Raw genomic sequence first — 25,000 nt, 5'->3', positions numbered from 1 at the left:
CCTCCAGCGTGTGTACCTGTCATTGTGTGGTGGTGGGTCAAGGTACGACACCCGGGACGCTGGTTCGATCCCATCGTACTGCTCCAATGGTTGTCTTACTGTTGCATCGCGTTGTTGTGTGTTAGTTGTTATGTGTCAGCCTTCACACGCGGCTCAGTAACACGGTGGACTGGTTTTCCTGTTTAAGTTTACTTTGTAAACCTCTTTTATTTATGTCGTTTAGTATCCCACACTCATCCTGTGGGCGGCGGTGGACCCCACACCCATCCTGTGGGCGGCGGTGGACCCCACACCCATCCTGTGGGCGGCGGTGGACCCCACACCCATCCTGTGGGCGGCGGTGGACCCCACACCCATCCTGTGGGCGGCGGTGGACCCCACACCCATCCTGTGGGCGGTGCTGGAAAGTTTACAGTGCTGTAGATGCACAATCGTGTTTAGGAACCTTTACATATTTGGCTAACATTGCTAGTAGATCATTTTCAATGGTATATATATTGCTAGAACATTTGTCTCACCTTCTCTTCCACAGTGAGGTAATGTGAGAAGTCTGGGAGAGAGGTGACACTGGCTCAGATCTACTTCACCAAGCTCTCAGAAGCAGCTGTAGCTGACCTTAAGGCTCGCAGTAGTAACGTCTGGACGCCAGCTGATCTTGCTGGATGATCCTCACATATGTGGCGCTTCCTACATAATAGAATGTGTTCATTTGACTTTGTCTCGGGTCAACTAAGTTCTGTTGCACTTGTCAGTACATTAGCGCCCCCGGGCTCCTCAGTGGCAATCCAAGGTGATAATTTACTCCCTCTTTACGAGCAAAAACTATGGCTAACTAGTCAGTCTATCACCCAACCACTTGGGCTGGACGGTATAGAGCGACGGTCTCGCTTCATGCAGATCGGCGTTCAATCCCCGACCGTCCACAAGTGGTTGGGCACCATTTCTTGTCCCCCGTCCCATCCCAAACCCTTATCCTGACCAATTACAAGTGCAATATAGTCGTAATGGCTAGGCGCTTTCCCGCTGATAATCCCCCTGCCTCGTGTGTCCTCTCATGCATTCGGAGGCCAGAGTGGGACAGGATCCAGAGGAGATAGACTCTGATTCCATCACTGATTATGTGATTATATCTGAGCCAAGCTTGAGACACGTTACTGTTATGTCTTGAGGAGTTGAGTACAATCAACGACGACACAGTCACTTTCAATTCAGATTCATATTCTTTATTCAGGTAAAGGTACATCCATTGAGTTACATAACGATGGATTTTAAAGATAGAAATAGTACATATAATACATAAAGCCACTAGTACGCATAGCGTTTCGGGCAAGCTTAAATTAACAATTAAACAATTAGCGTGGCAGCTTAAGCCACATATACACTGGCTTGAGTGCGAGGAGTACAGTCAACAACTCTGGCAGACGAGTGCAGGCCCAGGTGTTTATATGAGTGCCACGTGGGCAGGACGGTAGAGCGACGATCTCGATTCATGCTGGTCAGCGTTCAATCCCCGACCGTCCAAGTGGTTGAGCACCATTCCTTCCCACCGTCCCATATCAAATCCTTATCCTGACCCCCCCTTCCCAGTGCTATATAATTGTAACGGCTTGGTGCTTTCTCCTGATAATTCCCCTCCCCCCCTCGTGTCATAACACCCGTCATCAATAACTCACACAATACAACTTTTCGTAAGTCATTAATTAAACCCTCGATATGAGCACAGGTAAAATTTCCAGGAAGTTTGTACCCCCCCCCCCAACCCCCCACCCCACCTTCCAAAAAAAGGGGGGCGAGGCAGAGTGATGCCTCTCCCAGACACGTCCTGCCTCGTCAGCTAGGGGGAGACATGAGGTAAAGAGCCAGGCAAGAAAGAGAGGAGATAAAGAGCCAGGGAAGAGAGAGATGAGGTAAAGAGCCAGGGAAGAGAGAGATGAGGTAAAGAGCCAGGGAAGAGAGAGAGGAGACACAGAGCCAGGGAAGAGAGAGAGGAGATAAAGAGCCAGGGAAGAGAGAGATGAGGTAAAGAGCCAGGGAAGAGAGAGATGAGGTAAAGAGCCAGGGAAGAGAGAGAGGAGACACAGAGCCAGGGAAGAGAGAGAGGAGATAAAGAGCCAGGGAAGAGAGAGATGAAGTAAAGAGCCAGGGAAGAGAGAGATGAGGTAAAGAGCCAGGGAAGAGAGAGAGGAGACACAGAGCCAGGGAAGAGAGAGAGGAGGTAAAGAGCCAGGGAAGAGAGAGATGAGGTAAAGAGCCAGGGAAGAGAGAGATGAGGTAAAGAGCCAGGGAAGAAAGAGAGGAGATAAAGAGCCAGGGAAGAGAGAGATGAGATAAATAGCCAGGGAAGAGAGAGATGAGGTAAAGAGCCAGGGAAGAGAGAGATGAGGTAAAGAGCCAGGGAAGAGAGAGAGGAGATACAGAGCCAGGGAAGAGAGAGAGGAGACACAGAGCCAGGGAAGAGAGAGATGAGGTAAAGAGCCAGGGAAGAGAGAGAGGAGACACAGAGCCAGGGAAGAGAGAGAGGAGACACAGAGCCAGGGAAGAGAGAGAGGAGACAAAGAGCCAGGGAAGAGAGAGAGGAGACACAGAGCCAGGGAAGAGAGAGAGGAGACACAGAGCCAGGGAAGAGAGAGAGGAGACACAGAGCCAGGGAAGAGAGAGAGGAGACACAGAGCCAGGGAAGAGAGAGAGGAGACACAGAGCCAGGGAAGAGAGAGAGGAGACACAGAGCCAGGGAAGAGAGAGAGGAGACACAGAGCCAGGGAAGAGAGAGAGGAGACACAGAGCCAGGGAAGAGAGAGATGAGGTAAAGAGCCAGGGAAGAGAGAGAGGAGACACAGAGCCAGGGAAGAGAGAGAGGAGACACAGAGCCAGGGAAGAGAGAGAGGAGACACAGAGCCAGGGAAGAGAGAGAGGAGACACAGAGCCAGGGAAGAGAGAGAGGAGACACAGAGCCCTCTACAGTACCGCACAAGCCACAAACTAGACTAATGGACTAACTAGCGGGACGTGAAGCTCATGTTGTCGTCTAATTAGATTGTGTTGACAGTCTAAGAGATCACAACAAACTTCCTCAAGAGGCCCCGAGAATGGCGATAATCGCGCCAGAGGAGCAACTAAGGCTGGGGATAGGGAGGACGGAGGGGGGGGGGGAGGGGGGAGGGACCCCTCACACTACACTGTGTGAAGCTACGGAGTCCACGACAACGCCAGCTAGTAGGGAGGACGACGCCAGCAAGTAGGGAGGACAACGCCAGCTAGTAGGGAGGACGACGCCAGCTAGTAGGGAGGACAACGCCAGCTAGTAGGGAGGACGACGCCAGCTAGTAGGGAGGACAACGCCAGCTAGTAGGGAGGACGACGCCAGCTAGTAGGGAGGACGACGCCAGCTAGTAGGGAGGACGACGCCAGCTAGTAGGGAGGACGACGCCAGCTAGTAGGGAGGACGACGCCAGCTAGTAGGGAGGACGACGCCAGCAAGTAGGGAGGACAACGCCAGCTAGTAGGAAGGACGACGCCAGCAAGTAGGGAGGACGACGCCAGCTAGTAGGGAGGACGACGCCAGCAAGTAGGGAGGACAACGCCAGCTAGTAGGGAGGACGACGCCAGCAAGTAGGGAGGACAACGCCAGCTAGTAGGGAGGACGACGCCAGCAAGTAGGGAGGACGACGCCAGCTAGTAGGGAGGACGACGCCAGCAAGTAGGGAGGACAACGCCAGCTAGTAGGGAGGACAACGCCAGCAAGTAGGGAGGACAACGCCAGCAAGTAGGGAGGACAACGCCAGCTAGTAGGGAGGACGACGCCAGCTAGTAGGGAGGACGACGCCAGCTAGTAGGGAGGACGACGCCAGCTAGTAGGGAGGACGACGCCAGCAAGTAGGGAGGACAACGCCAGCTAGTAGGGTGGACGACGCCAGCTAGTAGGGAGGACAACGCCAGCTAGTAGGGAGGACGACGCCAGCTAGTAGGGAGGACGACGCCAGCTAGTAGGGAGGACAACGCCAGCTAGTAGGGAGGACGACGCCAGCTAGTAGGGAGGACGACGCCAGCTAGTAGGGAGGACGACGCCAGCTAGTAGGGAGGACGACGCCAGCTAGTAGGGAGGACAACGCCAGCTAGTAGGGTGGACGACGCCAGCTAGTAGGGAGGACGACGCCAGCTAGTAGGGAGGACGACGCCAGCTAGTAGGAAGGACGACGCCACCAGAGACGACACACTCCACATGTGCATGTGTGCAGTTGTCCTAGACTATGTGACCAGTAGCCAGCACTGGCAGACTCTGGGTGCAATATGAGGATATCTTCAAGAGTACGACAGTGAATAAAGCAATTGCAAAGCTCCAGGTACCTCATGCCAACTGGTCTGAAAGGTCTAATAACTGGACATTTGGTGATGTAGTGTGGGAGATCATGCCGCAGTTCCTGCTCACAGAGTTTGCACCTGGAGTGCTCAGGATTGGGAGATCCGTCACCTGTAGCCACCTGCCACAGGTAACGGTAACCCAACCTGATCCTGGCAACCACTGTGTCGCACAGTCTAGTCCATGTTTTGTGCTGCCCATAAACATAGGTTTCTGATCTAAACAAATTATAGCTTTTTATTCTGGTGCTTTCAGGTCGTTGGGAGTCAGTATTTTCTCTCTGATCAGATCTGAGTGTTTGGACCAATACAGTTTTGACAGCAGAGATGGGGATACCTAGGTCTAATTCAACTACACGCTAATTTGGCTGCAATGTCTGTCTCATTATGATGGGTTATATTTATGTGTGAAGGTATCCATACAAAGGAGATTCGAGACCCTTTGCTCTGTGCAGCAATTAGGTCATTTATAATTGGGAGTATGAGGTTCTTGCTGCGATCTTCCACAAGTTCTCAATTGCCTGAAGAGCAGACTTTGAATCATAAAATATTATTCCTCCTCTTACGTTTGGTAGGGCGACGGTCTCGCGTCATGCAGGTCGGCGTTCATCCCCGACCGTCCAAGTGGTTGGGCACCATTCCTTTCCCCCGTCACATCTCAAATCCTTATCCTAACACTTACAAGTGATGTATAGTCGTAATAGCTTGGCGCTTTTCCCTACTTCCTCCTAATTTTTTCCTATTCTGGAAGCTGGTTGTAGTACCGCTAGTTGTGTTCGTGTGGAGGTCAGCGCGTTGTTTAACCTGACACTGATATTCTGTGTGTAAGTAAAACTTGATTTGTGGGGTATAGATAAAGAGGAATATCAGAGACAGGTAGATTGCACTTAAAAGGAATGTTGCGTTTGATGAGATTGTAAGCATTGTTGCTCAGCCATTTATCATAAAAGGAGTGAGTTGGTATGTCGGCACCAGTCAATAGGGTGTTAACAGCACTAAATAATTTGTCTGTGAGCAATGCAGGAGATGTAGGGTCTCTCATGACTTTAAGGCAAAAGGTAGTGTTAACTTGCATTATTCTCTCTAGTATGGTTGGAAGCTTCAGTTCTTCCCTCATGTTGATGATTCTTGTGCATCTTGGGGCACCAAGAATTATCCTCATGGCTTCATTCTGTACTACTTCAAGTTTGTCCAACACAGAGGCGGGGAAGTTAATTAGGTGTAAGGCATGATAATCAACTAGAGATCTAACAAACATCATATTGAATAATCTAGCATATTTAATATTGATACCAATAATCTTACCAGTAAGTGTTTTCAGTGGTTTAAGTCTGTCTTTTAACCTACGGTGTAGATCGTTTACAATGGCACTGTTAATACCAACGCCAAGGTATTTGTGCTGCCCACACGTTTCAATGTTCTGGTTGTTGACCTTGAAAGTTATAGGGACATGAGTTTTCTCTTGGGGATGGAGAACTCTGGATTTAGTTATAGAGATAACAAGACCACATTCAATGCTTTTAGCAGCGAGTGAATCCAGTAGAGCTTGCAGCCTAGTTTGGGTATTTGCAACAATTCATATGTCATCGGCATAACAGATGACGGCTTCGTCAGGTAGTGTGGGAATATTAATTGTTAATTTGTGCATCAAAACATTAAACAGTGTAGGGCTAGGCCCTCCACCCTGGGGTGTATCCAACTCAAAGGGCGCACAATGTTTACATTTGACCCCCTGGAATAGGACTGAGGCGGTTCTGTTACTCAGGTAACCCCTGAACCATGTCAATAGTCTTCCCGTAACTCCAAAAGAGGCTGGTTCTTCTAAAATTATTTCTCTGAACAGCCGTGACCTCTGATGTTCAGACAGTGCTCTTAATGCCTATAGCACCTCCACTCCTCACTGGTTCTGCTCTGCATTTCCTTCCATATCTTTCGCTCCATTATGTTGTTATTCTACTGTGCAAATTTGGGACCTGGCCCTCCAGTATCTTCCATGCATATATTATTTTATACATGGAATTATTATTTTATACATTTACTATTTTATACATTTCTTGTCTCCTTTCCAGAGAGTACATGTTGAGAGCTTTGAGACGGTCCCAATAATTTTGATGTTTTATCGTGTCTATATGTGCCGTATATGTTCTCTGTATTCCCTCTAATTCAGAGATCTCTCTCGCTCAGAAAGGTGAAGTGAGTATCGAGTAATACTCAAGACGGGACAACACAAATGATTTAAATAGTATGAGCATTGTTATGGGGTCTCTGGATGTGAACGTTCTCATACTCCATCCTATCATTTTCCTGGCCGCCGCCGCCATATTTGCTCGGTTATGTTCACTAAATGTCAGGTCGTCAGACATCATAATTCCAAGATCTTTTACATGTTGCTTTCCTTCTATGAGTAGGTCTGATTGTGTCCTGTACCCTGTGTTTTAAGTTCATCGTTTCCATCATACTTCAGTACTTGGAACTTATCACCGTTAAACATCATGTTATTTTCAGTTGCCCAAACGAAGACTTTTAATATCTGACATATCTGACGGTAGTTGTTCAGTGTCTTCTACAGTGGCAATTTTCATGCTGATTTTTGTATCATCTGCAAAGGATGACACGAAGCTGTGATTAGTATTTTTGTCTATATCCGAGATAAGAATGAGAAATAGCAGTGGTGCAAGGACTGTGCCCTGGGGTACAGAGCTTTTCATTGCACTTGGACTTGATCTTACTTGATTTACCATCACTCTCGGCATTCTGTTTGACAGAAAGTTGAAAACCCAACGCCCCACTTTACCCGTTATTCCTACTGATTTAATTTTATGGCCTAACACTCCATGGTCACATTTGTCGAATGTCCTTGCAAAGTCTGTGTATACAACATCTGCATTTTGCTTTCATTCTAAGGCTTCTGTGATTTTATCATAGTAGTTGAATAATTGTGAGAGACAGGATCTTCCTGCTCTAAATCCATGTTGTCCTGGGTTGTGTAGCTCATTATTTTCCATAAAACTGAAAATTGTATTCCTAATCACTCTTTCAAAAACTGTTATGTGTGATGTTAGTGCAACTAGTCTACAATGTTTTCTCAAAGCTTTACTACCCCCCCCCCCCCTTGTGCAGAGGATATATATATCTGCTGATTTAAGTGCTGCTGGTGACTCTCCCGTATCCAGGCTTGTATACAGATTTATCTCAGCCCAGCCTCCTGTTGTGGTAGTACTTACAGTAACGATCAGGACCATAGTACAGATACCGACGTACAACGCAATTAGCAAGTACAAATCGTTACAATTGAATTTGGACAAACCGGAAAACGATTTTCTAATTATATTGCAAAGACAAACTAACCTAACCTAATCTTCCTAGGCCTAATACACGCTATCTGAGGCCTAATATGTACATATATGTGCTATACTAGGCCTAGGAATATTGAAGTCTGTTGTTTAGCTTCATTTGTCAGCCTCTATAAAGTGAATAGTACAAAGTTCTACTATCTAATTGGTGAGTAGGTCAATGTTTGTACTATGGTTCACATAGTTACAAAACGGTACTGTCTAAAGAGGACATATATACACATTGTTACCTAGCAGTAAATAGGTACCTGGGAGTTAGTCAGCTGTCACGGGCTGCTTCCTGGGGGTGGAGGCCTGGTCGAGGACCGGGCCGCGGGGACACTAAAAAGCCCCGAAATCATCTCAAGATAACCTCAAGAAGAAGATAACACACACTAGACGGTTACCCGGAAGTGCCCAGGTCTGTCTGTCTACCTCCCTCCCCCCCCCCACACCGTTTTCCTCTCTCCCTCTCCCCTTCCCTCCCCTCTCTTTCCTCTCCTCTCTCTCTCTTCACATCTTCCCACATCTTCTCCCTCTTCCCAACATGTCCTCCCCTCAAACAACCAACCTTGTCCCTCCTTTCCTCTATTCCCCCCCCCCTTCTCCGTCCCCTCTTCCCCCCCCCTCATCTTACTTCTTCACTACATATACATATCATCTCCACTGTATATACAATCACCATAACCATCTTCACTACTCACCATCTTCATCACCGTAACCATCTTCACTGCTCACCATCTTCATCACCGTAACCATCTTCACTACTCACCATCTTCATCACCGTAACCATCTTCATCACCATAACCATCTTCATCACCGTAACCATCTTCATCACCGTAACCATCTTCATCACCGTAACCATCTTCACTACTCACCATCTTCATCACCGTAACCATCTTCATCACCATAACCATCTTCATCACCGTAACCATCTTCATCACCGTAACGATCTTCACTACTCACCATCTTCATCACCGTAACCATCTTCATCACCGTAACCATCTTCATCACCGTAACCATCTTCATCACCATAACGATCTTCACTACTCACCATCTTCATCTTGATATTTTGTAAAGTGTGGCACTGGTGCCGACCCCACCACCAGCCTATGTCCGTCCCGTACCCTAGACCATTCCCCTAGCAAAGTTGGGTGAGGCTAGCCCTAGGCGTCTGGCCCCCACCAATGGACAGATTGACAGATATTCTCTCGTGTATGTATAGAGAAAAAGATACCTTCTTGACTTGGTTCCCCCGAAAAGGGGGGTATTTTCTCCATCTCCCCCCCCCCCTCCTCCTAAAATTACAACTGGTGCATAAATGTTTCCTTCGGAGTAACTGTAACGGAGCCATCCAGTCCAAGTCGAGAAGAATTAATGGAATATTTATCTGGGTTCTTCCCTTTCATACGCTAATACATCCAGCGACGCGCACTATCCATTACCGCTCCCCCCTAACTCACTCACTCACTCACTCACTCACTCACTCACTCACTCTCTCACTCACTCACTCACTCACTCTCTCACTCACTCACTCACTCTCTCACTCACTCTCATTCACTCACTCACATTCACTCACTCACTCACTCACTCACTCACTCACTCACTCTCACTCACTCACTCTCTCACTCTCTCACTCTCATTCACTCACTCACTCACTCACTCACTCTCATTCACTCACTCACTCACTCTCACTCACTCACTCACTCACTCTCACTCTCTTTCTCTCCACAATCCTTGCAAGACGCTTTTTAGAAGATTTCCCCCTATCATTAGTCTTCTTGCTAAGTTGCTTCCATTCCCCTAGTCATTCACTCCCTCTCATCCTTCTTCCCCTTCCCTTATGCCAGTACCTTCCTTCCTGCCACTCAGAGCCCTCGGGGGCCAGGGAGACTACCACCACAGAGCCCTCGGGGGCCAGGGAGACTACCACCACAGAGCCCTCGGGGGCCAGGGAGACTACCATCACAGAGCCCTCGGGGGCCAGGGAGACTACCACCACAGAGCCCTCGGGGGCCAGGGAGACTACCACCACAGAGCCCTCGGGGGCCAGGGAGACTACCATCACAGAGCCCTCGGGGGCCAGGGAGACTACCACCACAGAGCCCTCGGGGGCCAGGGAGACTACCACCACAGAGCCCTCGGGGGCCAGGGAGACTACCGCCACAGAGCCCTCGGGGGCCAGGGAGACTACCACCACAGAGCCCTCGGGGGCCAGGGAGACTACCGCCACAGAGCCCTCGGGGGCCAGGGAGACTACCACCACAGAGCCCTCGGGGGCCAGGGAGACTACCACCACAGAGCCCTCGGGGGCCAGGGAGACTACCACCACAGAGCCCTCGGGGGCCAGGGAGACTACCACCACAGAGCCCTCGGGGGCCAGGGAGACTACCATCACAGAGCCCTCGGGGGCCAGGGAGACTACCACCACAGAGCCCTCGGGGGCCAGGGAGACTACCACCACAGAGCCCTCGGGGGCCAGGGAGACTACCACCACAGAGCCCTCGGGGGCCAGGGAGACTACCACCACAGAGCCCTCGGGGGCCAGGGAGACTACCACCACAGAGCCCTCGGGGGCCAGGGAGACTACCGCCACAGAGCCCTCGGGGGCCAGGGAGACTACCACCACAGAGCCCTCGGGGGCCAGGGAGACTACCACCACAGAGCCCTCGGGGGCCAGGGAGACTACCACCACAGAGCCCTCGGGGGCCAGGGAGACTACCACCACAGAGCCCTCGGGGGCCAGGGAGACTACCACCACAGAGCCCTCGGGGGCCAGGGAGACTACCGCCACAGAGCCCTCGGGGGCCAGGGAGACTACCACCACAGAGCCCTCGGGGGCCAGGGAGACTACCACCACAGAGCCCTCGGGGGCCAGGGAGACTACCACCACAGAGCCCTCGGGGGCCAGGGAGACTACCGCCACAGAGCCCTCGGGGGCCAGGGAGACTACCACCACAAAGCCCTCGGGGGCCAGGGAGACTACCACCACAGAGCCCTCGGGGGCCAGGGAGACTACCACCACAGAGCCCTCGGGGGCTAGGGAGACTACCACCACAGAGCCCTCGGGGGCTAGGGAGACTACCACCACAGAGCCCTCGGGAGCTAGGGAGACTACCACCACAGAGCCCTCGGGGGCCAGGGAGACTACCGCCACAGAGCCCTCGGGGGCCAGGGAGACTACCACCACAAAGCCCTCGGGGGCCAGGGAGACTACCACCACAGAGCCCTCGGGGGCCAGGGAGACTACCGCCACAGAGCCCTCGGGGGCCAGGGAGACTACCACCACAGAGCCCTCGGGGGCCAGGGAGACTACCGCCACAGAGCCCTCGGGGGCCAGGGAGACTACCACCACAAAGCCCTCGGGGGCCAGGGAGACTACCAACACAGAGCCCTCGGGGGCCAGGGAGACTACCACCACAAAGCCCTCGGGAGCCAGGGAGACTACCACCACAGAACCCTCGGGGGCCAGGGAGACTACCACCACAGAGCCCTCGGGGGCTAGGGAGACTACCAACACAGAGCCCTCGGGGGCCAGGGAGACTACCACCACAAAGCCCTCGGGGGCCAGGGAGACTACCAACACAGAGCCCTCGGGGGCCAGGGAGACTACCACCACAAAGCCCTCGGGGGCCAGGGAGACTACCAACACAGAGCCCTCGGGGGCCAGGGAGACTACCACCACAAAGCCCTCGGGGGCTAGGGAGACTACCACCACAGAGCCCTCGGGGGGCCAGTCGGTCCCCTTCCTCCCTCACCTGGTAGACAGCACACCTTACTCCACCACCGGGAGAAACTGTTCACTCTGGCACCAAAGAACACACCAAATAACTCCCGCCCTCCAAGTGATCACTGGGTTCCCATAGTCAGAGAAGGTGACAACCCTCCTCTATGCTACAGGGCAAGAATTGTTCAAGTTATTTGTCTTGGTGGGGGCTCTGTGGCACTCAGAGCCTGGCACACCAGCGGTGACCTGAGTGCACCCCAGACCTTGACTCTGGGGAGCAACTAAGGGTTCCCCTGAACAAATCCACAAGGGCCGTGACGAGGATTCGAACCTGCGTCCGGGAGCATCCCAGACACTGCCTTAATCGACTGAACTACGACAGGGAAGGGTTCCCCTGCTCAGAAAAACTATTACCACTCAATGCCAAAAATAATCCTGAATTCTCACAAATTCATCACCGTGATATTAGCCATGGAAGTTAACATTATTAGTTACATTGCCTAAGATACAAATTCAATTTGTAATATAATTATAAGGGGGAAAAAAATTATTCAGTTAAGAATATTTTTCAGATATTGTGTTCTTTCCAGAGAGTGTACCGTCTTGGAAGGAGTGGCACACACTTACAAAATCTTGCATTATGTACAACACTTACAAAATCTTGCATTATGTACAACACTTACAAAATCTTGCATTATGTACAACACTTACAAAATCTTGCATTATGTACAACACTTACAAAATCTTGCATTATGTACAACACTTACAAAATCTTGCATTATGTACAATACTTACAAAATCTTGCATTATGTACGACACTTACAAAATCTTGCATTATGTACAAATACTGTTGCCAATATTTATTTTATTTTAAGGAGAAAGAAATAAAACCTTTATGAATAATACAAAACCTCAAAAAGTTTCAGCAAAGTCTTACAAGCACTTTAAACTCCAGAGAATATTAAAAAAAAATATTGCTGAGAATGTGATTGAAGGCACTCAAGGAGATGGCATCAGGAGGGAACTAGAGAGTACAACAGCTGTCAATACACAATGTGGAGAACGTCATCACCTAAAGGGAACACTGTTCCACAACACTTACAACAAATTTTATTGAGAAAGTTTTCCTCAGCCTTCATATACACTGACATATTGTGCTTTATTGGCCTCCAAATATAATGACATTGTGCTGTATTTTCCAAATCAAATATTTGATCTAAATTTGTTAAAAAATCAGTATAAAATAACATGAATGTTTCATAATAGCAAAGACTCATTTTAATAAACTGTTTCTTGTTTAATTTACCACTTATACTTCATATTTACCCTTATACTTCATATTTACCCTTATACTTCATATTTACCCTTATACTTCATATTTACCCTTATACTTCATATTTACCACTTATACTTCATATTTACCCTTATACTTCATATTTACCCTTATACTTCATATTTACCCTTATACTTCATATTTACCCTTATACTTCATATTTACCCTTATACTTCATATTTACCCTTATACTTCATATTTACCCTTATACTTCATATTTACCCTTATACTTCATATTTACCCTTATACTTCATATTTACCCTTATACTTCATATTTACCCTTATACTTCATATTTACCACTTATACTTCATATTTACCCTTAAACTGAAGTGGATCTTTAGATTTGCTTTGGTTGAGAACTGTCAAAATGACTTGGGTAGCATTCTAGTTAACCATTCAACAGATTTAGGGCGCCTGATAGCTGAGTAGACAGTGCTTCGGATTCGTAGTCCTGAGGTTCCGGGTTCGATCCCCGGTGGAGACGGAGACAAATGGGCAAAATGTTTCTTTCACCCTGATGCCCTCCCCCCCTGTTACCTAGCAATAAATAGGTAACTGGGTGTTAGTCAGCTGTCACGGGCTGCTTCCTGGGGGTGGAGGCCTGGTCGAGGACCGGGCCGCGGGGACACTAAGCCCCGAAATCATCTCAAGATAACCATGATTGTCCATGGAAGCAATATTGGAAGGCAAGTCCATGAAAGATAACCATGTTATCCATTAATGGTTACCGTGGTTCCCTCGCTCTTATCAGTTCATGGTCCCCTTTACCGTCTTGCTCTCACACAAGTCTTCAAATAACAACAATTTTCCCATACGGTCTTCATGTCGATCTTCTTTAATTCTACTTTGTCTCTTGAATATGTTCTAAAGGGGCAGCCCTAATTTTACACACATTTATTTGTTCAATAACTCCATTTTATCATGCCCAATGTCTTGGGCTGGACGATAGAGCGACGGTCTCGCTTCATGCAGGTCGACGTTCAATCCCCTATACCGTCTAAGTGGTTGAGCACCATTCCTTTCCCCCGTCCCATCCCAAACCCTTATCCTGACCCCTTCCCAGTGCTATATGATCATACTTAGCTATCTAAGTGCTGTCTCCTGATAGTTCTCTTCTCTTATCTTCCATTTTATCATAGTCAAACTTGCATGTATTTGTTTGTCTATGTCTCAAAATTAGGGCATCTGAAATAGCCAAGATAGATTCTGTTTGTATCCACCAGTATCCACCAGAGCCGGTCGGCCGAGCGGACAGCACGCTGCACTTGTGATCCTGTGGTCCTGGGTTCGATCCCAGACGCCGGCGAGAAACAATGGGCAGAGTTTCTTCACCCTATGCCCCTGTTACCTAGCAGTAAAATAGGTAGCTGAGTGTTAGTCAGCTGTCACGGGCTGCTTCCTGGGGGTGGAGGCCTGGTCGAGGACCGGGCCGCGGGGACACTAAAATGCCCCGAAATCATCTCAAGATAATCTCAAGATAACCAATTTGAAGGAGGCAAATTCACAGAAATAACAAAGCTTACGAGACATCTAGCACAAGAAGTTAATTATACTAAATTGGTTCTTAAAAAGATCAATTTCAACATATTAATGGTTGTTTCAGTATCAGGTACAGGTTAAGTCTATATGAAACAATTCTTGTTGAGGCTAATTTTTATGAAATATAAACCCAAGAAGAAAAATTACAATGCACAATAACATTAAATTATGAAAAACTGAAAGAAAATATTGAAAATAACCTAAGAAATAACAGTAAAACTAACAAGGCCGCCTGGACCCCCCCCCCCTCACTTATGGTATGCGTGACAGAGAAGCCAAGACTGTCACCATAGATCTTCCAGCTGTGTCCAGCAGAGTCCACTCCGGCGCTGGATCCCGCCAAACACACACCGAAACTACGACGTGGGTACAACGTTCGGACAAGTTGTAACACCGAACCAGTTATAACAACCAATATAGCAAGTTGTAACAACGTTCTAATACGTCATAAACACGTTAAGCCAAGATGTAACAACTTTATTACAAGTTGTAACAAGCGGAAAATAGAGACAGTCTCGGTTTGTGTTTCCAGGGACATGTCATCACCAACCACCAAGAGTGACCCTTTGGTCTCTTGGCTCTCCCGCCGTTTACAAATACTAACGATTCTCCAGACAATTTCAGACATTTTGGATCTATGGCGTGACAGGAGAGTGTACTTGCAGGCCAGGGTCTTATTTAATGCTTTAATTAACAGCATTGTTCACTTACTCATACTGGAGACGACCTCGGAGGTACTTAGGGACAAACTCAAATTCCTCAACAGTCAACAGGGCCAGGGAGACTACCACCACAGAGCCCTCGGGGGCCAGGGAGACTACCACCACAGAGCCCTCGCGGGCCAGGGAGACTACCACCACAGTGCCCTCGGGGGCCAGGGAGACTACCACCACAGAGCCCTCGGGGGCCAGGGAGACTACCGCCACAGAGCCCTCGGGGGCCAGGGAGACTACCACCACAGAGCCCTCGGGGGCCAGGGAGACTACCACCACAGAGCCCTCGGGGGCCAGGGAGACTACCGCCACAGAGCCCTCGGGGGCCAGGGAGACTACCACCACAGAGCCCTCGGGGGCCAGGGAGACTACCACCACAGAGCCCTCGGGGGCCAGGGAGACTACCGCCACAGAGCCCTCGGGGGCCAGGGAGACTACCACCACAGAGCCCTCCGGGGCCAGGGAGACTACCGACACAGAGCCCTCGGGGGCCAGGGAGACTACCACCACAGAGCCCTCGGGGGCCAGGGAGACTACCACCACAGAGCCCTCGGGGGCCAGGGAGACTACCGCCAGAGCCCTCGGGGGCCAGGGAGACTACCACCACAGAGCCCTCGGGGGCCAAGGAGACTACCACCACAGAGCCCTCGGGGGCCAGGGAGACTACCACCACAGAGCCCTCGCGGGCCAGGGAGACTACCACCACAGAGCCCTCGGGGGCCAGGGAGACTACCACCACAGAGCCCTCGGGGGCCAGGGAGACTACCACCACAGAGCCCTCGGGGGCCAGGGAGACTACCGCCAGAGCCCTCGGGGGCCAGGGAGACTACAACCACAGAGCCCTCGGGGGCCAAGGAGACTACCACCACAGAGCCCTCGGGGGCCAGGGAGACTACCACCACAGAGCCCTCGGGGGCCAGGGAGACTACCACCACAGAGCCCTCGGGGGCCAGGGAGACTACCACCACAGAGCCCTCGCGGGCCAGGGAGACTACCACCACAGAGCCCTCGGGGGCCAGGGTGACTACCACCAAAGAGCCCTCGGGGGCCAGGGAGACTACCACCAAAGAGCCCTCGGGGGCCAGGGTGACTACCACCAAAGAGCCCTCGGGGGCCAGGGAGACTACCACCAAAGAGCCCTCGGGGGCCAGGGAGACTACCACCAAAGAGCCCTCGGGGGCCAGGGAGACTACCACCAAAGAGCCCTCGGGGGCCAGGGTGACTACCACCACAGAGCCCTCGGGGGCCAGGGAGACTACCACCAAAGAGCCCTCGGGGGCCAGGGTGACTACCACCACAGAGCCCTCGGGGGCCAGGGAGACTACCACCAAAGAGCCCTCGGGGGCCAGGGTGACTACCACCACAGAGCCCTCGGGGGCCAGGGAGACTACCACCAAAGAGCCCTCGGGGGCCAGGGAGACTACCACCACAGAGCCCTCGGGGGCCAGGGTGACTACCACCACAGAGCCCTCGGGGGCCAGGGAGACTACCACCACAGAGCCCTCGGGGGCCAGGGAGACCCAAGACAGGCACTTCAGTGGTCTTGACAGGCACTCCGAAGGAGATGTCAAGTGTTCTGTCACATGACATTTTTTACCAAAGGTTGAGTGCGTGGGCGAGACGAGACAGGCAGGAGCGGACAGACGGACAGCGACATCCGAGACAGGAGAGATTAGCCTGAGCCACTCTGCATACACACCCCGTAACTATGTGTATGAGGGCCAGTGCTTGGCACCTGAGGGCCAGTGCTTGGCACCTGAGGGCCAGTGCTTGGCACCTGAGGGCCAGTGCTTGGCACCTGAGGGCCAGTGCTTGGCACCTGAGGGCCGGTGCTTGGCACGGGCGTGGTGTTGGAGTACGTCAGGCCCGCACGGGTACACTCGCCCCCACCTACACACACCGCCCAGAGAGCGTACACACGGGTTTACTGCCACCAATAATGAGCCGTCTTCATCGACACTATGAGAAAAATAGCAGGTGTGTGTTGACTGAAGATTCTAACCAGGGAAATGTACGCATAGGGCCACCGTTGTTTACATTGGAACACAACATTGGACGCAAGCTTGCCAATAAAGAAGGCACTGTTCACTGAAACTCTGTCTGCGCATTTATAAGTTCCTGGCACTGCCCGGCGACGGGTCTGGCAGTGCTGCCACACACCAACACAACTCCCACTTTATCAGAGCCATAAACTATTGTGATAAACACAATCAAAATGGCACTGCCGCCCTCCCTGGCCGTCAGGCACCATGGGCCAGCAGTGACCACGTTGCCTGCCTCCCTCCCTGGCCGTCAGGCACCATGGTCCAGCAGTGACCACGCTGCCTGCCGCCCTCCCTGGCCGTCAGGCACCATGGGCCAGCAGTGACCACGTTGCCTGCCGCCCTCCCTGGCCGTCAGGCACCATGGTCCAGCAGTGACCACGCTGCCTGCCGCCCTCCCTGGCCGTCAACTTTAAGACCAGGTGACCCACTTCAGCGTCCCTTGCTCACTCATTTAATCATGTATAACTGTCGTCTCTGCTCGTCCAGTTTTCTCAGGTGGTCCGCCCCGCTCCGTCACTTCCTATTGGCTGATACATTGTCATACTGGCGTTGTGCCTATAAATACTAGATTCCCCAGTGCTATGGCTGCCCAGCGCTATGGCTGCCCAGCGCTATGGCTGCCCAGTGCTATGGCTGCCCAGTGCTATGGCTGCCCAGTACTATGGCTGCCCCAGTGCTATGGCTGCCCAGTGCTGGCTGCCCAGCGCTATGGCTGCCCAATGCTATGGCTGCCCAGCACTATGGCTGCCCAGCACTATGGCTGCCCAGTACTATGGCTGCCCAGTACTATGGCTGCCCCAGCACTATGGCTGCCCAGTACTATGGCTGCCCAGTACTATGGCTGCCCAGTACTATGGCTGCCCAGTACTATGGCTGCCCAGTACTATGGCTGCCCCAGCACTATGGCTGCCCAGTACTATGACTGCCCAGCACTATGGCTGCCCAGCACTATGGCTGCCCAGCACTATGGCTGCCCAGCACTATGGCTGCCCAGCACTATGGCTGCCCAGCACTATGGCTGTCCAGCACTATGGCTGCCCAGTGCTATGGCTGCCCAGTGCTATGGCTGCCCAGTGCTACGCTGACAACTTTTGTTCGAACCACAACGCTGTAAATGCTTCACCCACGTACTACAAATAATCGCCAACAGAACCTAAACACCTAACCTAACCAGTGCCTAAATATACACAGTATGCTAATATATTACAATATTAATATATATTTGAGAAAACTTCTAGTTTAAATGAAGAGCATGTTAAGATTGACGAATGCGTCTTTGGGGGTCGACCGCTGGATGGAATGGCCATAGAGTAAGGACGGGACGTATCTCTTTATCGCTCACATTCGTCGTTCCTGCGGCCCTTATCGCTCTCTCTACCGTTCATTACGCCTCTGCCTCTCCCCCTCACTGCCTCACCCTCACTGCCTCTCCCCCTCACTGCCTCTCCCCCTCACTGTCTCTCCCCCTCACTGCCTCTCACCCTCACTGCCTCTCCCCCTCACTGCCTCTCACCCTCACTGCCTCTCACCCTCACTGTCTCTCCCCCTCACTGCCTCTCACCCTCACTGCCTCTCACCCTCACTGCCTCTCCCCCTCACTGAATCTCCCCCTCACTGCCTCTCCCCCTCACTGCCTCTCCCCCTCACTGCCTCTCCCCCTCACTGCCTCTCCCCCTCACTGCCTCTCCCCCTCACTGTCTCTCCCCCTCACTGCCTCTCCCCCTCACTGCCTCTCCCCCTCACTGCCTCTCACCCTCACTGCCTCTCCCCCTCACTGCCTCTCCCCCTCACTGCCTCTCACCCTCACTGTCTCTCCCCCTCACTGCCTCTCACCCTCACTGCCTCTCCCCCTCACTGCCTCTCACCCTCACTGTCTCTCCCCCTCACTGCCTCTCCCCTTCACTGCCTCTCACCCTCACTGCCTCTCACCCTCACTGCCTCTCACCCTCACTGAATCTCCCCCTCACTGCCTCTCCCCCTCACTGCCTCTCCCCCTCACTGCCTCTCCCCCTCACTGTCTCTCCCCCTCACTGCCTCTCCCCCTCACTGCCTCTCCCCCTCACTGCCTCTCCCCCTCACTGCCTCTCCCCCTCACTGCCTCTCACCAACACTGCCTCTCACCAACACTGCCTCTCACCAACACTGCCTCTCACCAACACTGCCTCTCACCAACACTGCCTCTCCCCCTCACTGCCTCTCACCAACACTGCCTCTCACCCTCACTGCCTCTCACCAACACTGCCTCTCACCAACACTGCCTCTCACCAACACTGCCTCTCCCCCTCACTGCCTCTCCCCCTCACTGCCTCTCACCCTCACTGCCTCTCACCCTCACTGCCTCTCACCAACACTGCCTCTCACCAACACTGCCTCTCCCCCTCACTGCCTCTCCCCCTCACTGCCTCTCCCCCTCACTGCCTCTCCCCCTCACTGCCTCTCACCAACACTGCCTCTCACCAACACTGCCTCTCACCAACACTGCCTCTCACCAACACTGCCTCTCACCCTCACTGCCTCTCACCAACACTGCCTCTCACCAACACTGCCTCTCACCAACACTGCCTCTCACCAACACTGCCTCTCACCAACACTGCCTCTCACCAACACTGCCTCTCACCCTCACTGCCTCTCACCAACACTGCCTCTCACCAACACTGCCTCTCACCAACACTGCCTCTCACCCTCACTGCCTCTCACCAACACTGCCTCTCACCAACACTGCCTCTCACCAACACTGCCTCTCACCCTCACTGCCTCTCACCAACATTGCCTCTCCCCCTCCCTCACAATATGAGTGTCGAGGACAGGCGGCCTGTACGGTGTTTACAAGGGAGGCTGGTGACGTCACAGGGCCGGCCCTACACCACCTCCCTCAACCCCCCCCCCCCCCCCCAACATGCACGTGTTACCGCGTGTAAACTGCTGTTGATGATTGTGTAAACCAAATTCTGCAGGTGTTTCCAGGAGAGTTGTGAGTGATAATGTTTGTATAGCGAGCAGTGAGTGTGGAGGCTGGCCGGGGGAGCCAGCGCCACCCACCCACACACATTATTAATACCACAATATTTGTAAACAGTCTACCACCACCTTCAAGCGTCGAGTTTCCATTCCCAGGCGAGTTTTAATGGGTGCGGTGTCGGGTGAGGTGATCTACACGCTCTGATAACTGTACGCCGCCGACCATAACATGGGGCGCCATACACACGGCCCGCCTCACTAACCATGTATCACTTAACGCCGCCATTATGGGGCACTATATTGTATGACGCGCCCCGCCATCACCCCGGCTGCTGGGGGCGGCGCTCCTGGCTCCACCCCGGCTCCTGGGGGCGGCGCTCCTGGCTCCCCCCGGCTCCTGGGGGCGGCGCTCCTGGCTCCCCCCGGCTCCTGGGGGCGGCGCTCCTGGCTCCCCCCGCCCCTCACCATTCACTCTATAACATAAATGGTGAAGCTACAGTGACGCGAACCAAGTTACAGCACCGCTCCTGTGCCAGGTAAGTCCACTACGGGCTCACCGTAGCCCGTGCTACTTATCTTGAGGTTATCTTGAGATGATTTCGGAGCTTTTTAGTGTCCCCGCGGCCCGGTCCTCGACCAGGCCTCCACCCCCAGGAAGCAGCCCGTGACAGCTGACTAACACCCAGGTACCTATTTTACTGCTAGGTAACATGGGCATAGGGTGAAAGAAACTCTGCCCATTGTTTCTCGCCGGCGCCTGGGATCGAACCCAGGACCACAGGATCACAAGTCCAGTGTGCTGTCCGCTCGGCCGACCGGCTCCCGTTCTTGCAACTTTGAACTTTTTGTTCCCAGTAGCTAAATCTATAACAACAACAACAGTGACGGTACAATGACAGAAGAACTACAATGATGATAGAGAGCAGGTGGTGAAGGGCCAAGTGTGTTCATCTCTCCCCGTTCTTCCGCTGTTACTCACTTGTGAACATTGTTCCTCCGTCCTCTTGGTCCATTCCTCCAAGGAATCTTGTACGTCGCGACTACGTCTCCTCTATATTCTCTCGTCTTCTGTGTGCTGGCGTCCAGTTTCTTCCCCTCAGTCTCCCTTAGGTCAGGAACACCCTTGTTCAATATCGTTGGACGTTCCCTCGTTTAGGCGAGGGGTGTACACACGTGTGTGAGGGGTGTACACAGGTGTGTGAGGGTGTACACAGGTGTGTGAGGGTGTACACACGTGTGTGAGGGTGTACACACGTGTGTGAGGGTGTACACACGTGTGTGAGGGTGTACACACGTGTGTGAGGGGTGTACACAGGTGTGTGAGGGTGTACACACGTGTGTGAGGGGTGTACACAGGTGTGTGAGGGTGTACACACGTGTGTGAGGGTGTACACACGTGTGTGAGGGTGTACACACGTGTGTGAGGGTGTACACACGTGCGTGAGGGTGTACACACGTGTGAGGGTGTACACACGTGTGTGAGGGTGTACACACGTGTGTGAGGGTGTACACACGTGTGTGAGGGTGTACACACGTGTGTGAGGGTGTACACACGTGTGTGAGGGTGTACACACGTGTGTGAGGGTGTACACACGTGTGTGAGGGTGTACACAGGTGTGTGAGGGTGTACACACGTGTGTGAGGGTGTACACACGTGTGTGAGGGTGTACACACGTGTGTGAGGGTGTACACACGTGTGAGGGGTGTACACACGTGTGTGAGGGTGTACACACGTGTGTGAGGGGTGTACACACGTGTGTGAGGGTGTACACACGTGTGTGAGGGGTGTACACACGTGTGTGAGGGTGAACACACGTGTGTGAGGGTGAACACACGTGTGTGAGGGTGTGTGTACACACGTGTGTGAGGGGTGTACACAGGTGTGTGAGGGTGTACACAGGTGTGTGAGGGTGTACACAGGTGTGTGAGGGTGTACACGTGTGTGAAGGTGCACACACGTGTGTGAGGGTGTACACAGGTGTGTGAGGGTGTACACAGGTGTGTGAGGGTGTACACATGTGTGTGAGGGTGTACACACGTGTGTGAGGGTGTACACAGGTGTGAGGGTGTACACACGTGTGTGAGGGTGTACACGCGTGTGTGAGGGTGTACACAGGTGTGTGAGGGTGTACACGTGTGTGAGGGTGTACACAGGTGTGTGAGGGTGTACACGCGTGTGTGATGGTGTACACGCGTGTGTGAGGGTGTACACAGGTGTGTGAGGGTGTACACAGGTGTGTGAGGGTGTACACAGGTGTGTGAGGGTGTACACACGTGTGTGTGAGGGTGTACACACGTGTGTGTGAGGGTGTACACACGTGTGTGTGAGGGTGTACACACGTGTGTGAGGGTGTACACACGTGTGAGGGTGTACACAGGTGTGTGAGGGTGTACACACGTGTGTGAGGGTGTACACACGTGTGTGTGAGGGTGTACACACGTGTGTGTGAGGGTGTACACACGTGTGTGTGAGGGTGTACACACGTGTGTGTGAGGGTGTACACACGTGTGTGTGAGGGTGTACACACGTGTGTGAGGGTGTACACACGTGTGTGAGGGTGTACACACGTGTGTGAGGGTGTACACACGTGTGTGAGGGTGTACACACGTGTGTGTGAGGGTGTACACACGTGTGTGTGAGGGTGTACACACGTGTGTGGAAGGGTGTACACACGTGTGTGAGGGTATACACACGTGTGTGAGGGTGTACACACGTGTGTGAGGGGGTGTACACAGGTGTGTACTCACCTATTTGTACTCGCCTAATTGTACTCACCTAATTGTGCTTGCGGGGGTTGAGCTCTGGCTCTTTGGTCCCGCCTCTCAACTGTCAATCAACAGGTGTACAGGTTCCATAGCCTATTGGGCTCTATCATATCTACACTTGAAACTGTGTATGGAGTCAGCCTCCAACACATTACTGCCTAATGCATTCCATTTGTCAACCACTCTGACACTGAAAAAGTTCTTTCTAATATCTCTGTGGCTCATTTGGGCACTCAGTTTCTACCTGTGTCCCCTTGTGCGTGTGCCCCTTGTGTTAAATAGCCCGTCTTTATCTACCCTGTTAATTCCTCTGAGAATCTTGTAGGTGGTGATCATGTCCCCCCTAACTCTTCTATCTTTTAGCGACGTGAGGTTTAATTCCCGTAGTCTCTCCTCGTAGCTCATACCTCTCAGCCCGGGTACTAGTCTGGTGGCAAACCTTTGAACTTTTTCCAGTTTGGTCTTATCCTTCACTGGATATGGACTCCATGCTGGTGCCGCATACTCCAGGATTGGTCTGACATATGTGGTATATAATGTTCTGAAAGATTCCTTACACAAGTTTCTAAAGGCCGTTCTTATGTTAGCCAACCTGGCATATGCTGCTGCTGTTATTCTCTTGATATGAGCATCAGGGGACAGGTCTGGCGTGATATCAACCCCCAGGTCTCTCTCTCTCTCTCTGACTCGTGTAGAATTTCATCTCCGAAATGATACCTTGTAACTGGCCTCCTGCTCCCTACACCTATCTTCATTACATTACATTTGCTTGGGTTAAACTCTAACAACCATTTGTTCGACCAATCCTTTAGTTTGTCTAGGTCTTCTTGAAGCCTCAAGCAGTCCTCCTCTGTCTTAATCCTTCTCATAATTTTGGCATCGTCAACAAACATTGAGATGAATGAGTCTATACCCTCCGGGAGAACGTTCACGTATATCAGAAACAGGATAGGACCGAGTACAGAGCCCTGTGGGATTCCACTGGTGACTTCACGTCAATCTGAGGTCTCACCCCTCACTGTAACTCTTTGCTTCCTATTGCTTAGGTATTCTCTTATCCACTGGAGCACTTTACCAGTTACTCCTGCCTGTCTCTCCAGCTTATGTACCAGCCTCTTATGGGGGACTGTATCAAAGGCTTTCCGACAGTCCAAAAAAATGCTGTCTGCCCAGTCTTCTCTTTCTTGCTTAATCTTTGTCACCTTATCGTAGAATTCTATTAAGCCAGGAAGGCAAGATTTACCCTCCCTGAACCCATGTTGGCGATTTGTCACGAAGTCTCTTCTCTCCAGATGTGTTACTAAATTTTTTCTCACGATCTTCTCCATCACCTTGCATGGTATACAAGTTAAGGACACTGGCCTGTAGTTCAGTGCCTCTTGTCTGTCACCCTTTTTGTATATTGGGACCACATTAGCCGCCTTCCATATTTCTGGTAGGTCTCCCGTCTCCAGTGAGCACTATGGAGAGTGGCAAGCAGAGTGCCTCTGCACACTCTTTCAATACTTCAATACCCATGGCAAGATCCCATCTGGACCAACAGCCTTTCTCACATCCAGATCCAACAGGTGTCTTTTGACCTCATCTCTCGTAATTTCGAACCCTTCCAAGGCCGCCTGATTTACTACCCTTTCTCCTAGCGCAGTGACCTCACCATGTTCTATTGTCAAGACCTCCTGGAACCTCTTGTTGAGTTCCTCACACACCTCTTTATCATTCTCTGTATAACTGTCCTCGCCTGTTCTAAGTTTCATTCCCTGTTCTTTCACTGTTGTTTTCCTCCTGATGTGACTGTGGAGTAGCTTTGGATCGGTCTTGGCTTTGCTTGCTATATCATTTTCATAATTTTTCTCTGCTTCCCTTCCCACACTAACATACTCATTCCTGGTTCTCTGCTATCTCTCTCTGATTTCTGGTGTTCTGTTATTTCGGAAGTTCCTCCACGCCCTTTTGTTCAGTCCCTTTGCTTCCATACATGCCCTGTTAAACCATGGATTCTTCTTTTGCTTCTCGGATTTTTCCCTTTGGGCTGGGACAAACCTGTGTTCTGCCTCCTGACACTTTTGGGTGACACAGTCCATCATGTCGTGTACCGACATCTAAATCTTTCCCTTAGGAAACTTCTCATCCCCTCATAATTCCCCTTTCGGTATGCCAGTCTTTTGTTTTCTAGTTCTTTTTGGGGGGAGATAAGTCCTAGCTCTACCAAGTACTCAAAGATCATTACACT

At 51.7% G+C, this 25,000-nt stretch overlaps 2 protein-coding genes across 2 annotated transcripts in view; one reads left to right on the top strand and one right to left on the bottom strand.

Annotated features, from left to right (window-relative positions):
• The window catches only part of LOC123767553 (CD82 antigen), a 690,815-nt gene that overhangs the window by 621,253 nt on the left and 44,562 nt on the right, over positions 1–25,000 (top strand). The window lies entirely within an intron of this gene.
• LOC138355366 (mucin-17-like) lies at positions 6,858–12,566 on the bottom strand. The gene is made up of 3 exons (XM_069310249.1): positions 12,518–12,566; positions 9,542–11,363; positions 6,858–6,975 (listed from the first exon to the last, which is right to left on the bottom strand). Exons 1-3 carry the CDS (start codon positions 12,564–12,566, stop codon positions 6,858–6,860), a joined length of 1,989 nt encoding a protein of 662 aa, XP_069166350.1.

This window comes from Procambarus clarkii, chromosome 67 (genome assembly GCF_040958095.1).
Source record: "Procambarus clarkii isolate CNS0578487 chromosome 67, FALCON_Pclarkii_2.0, whole genome shotgun sequence".
Taxonomy (NCBI): domain Eukaryota; kingdom Metazoa; phylum Arthropoda; class Malacostraca; order Decapoda; family Cambaridae; genus Procambarus; species Procambarus clarkii.
The sequence above is the reverse complement of the archived record's forward strand: the minus strand, read 5'-3'. Positions and strand labels throughout refer to the sequence as shown.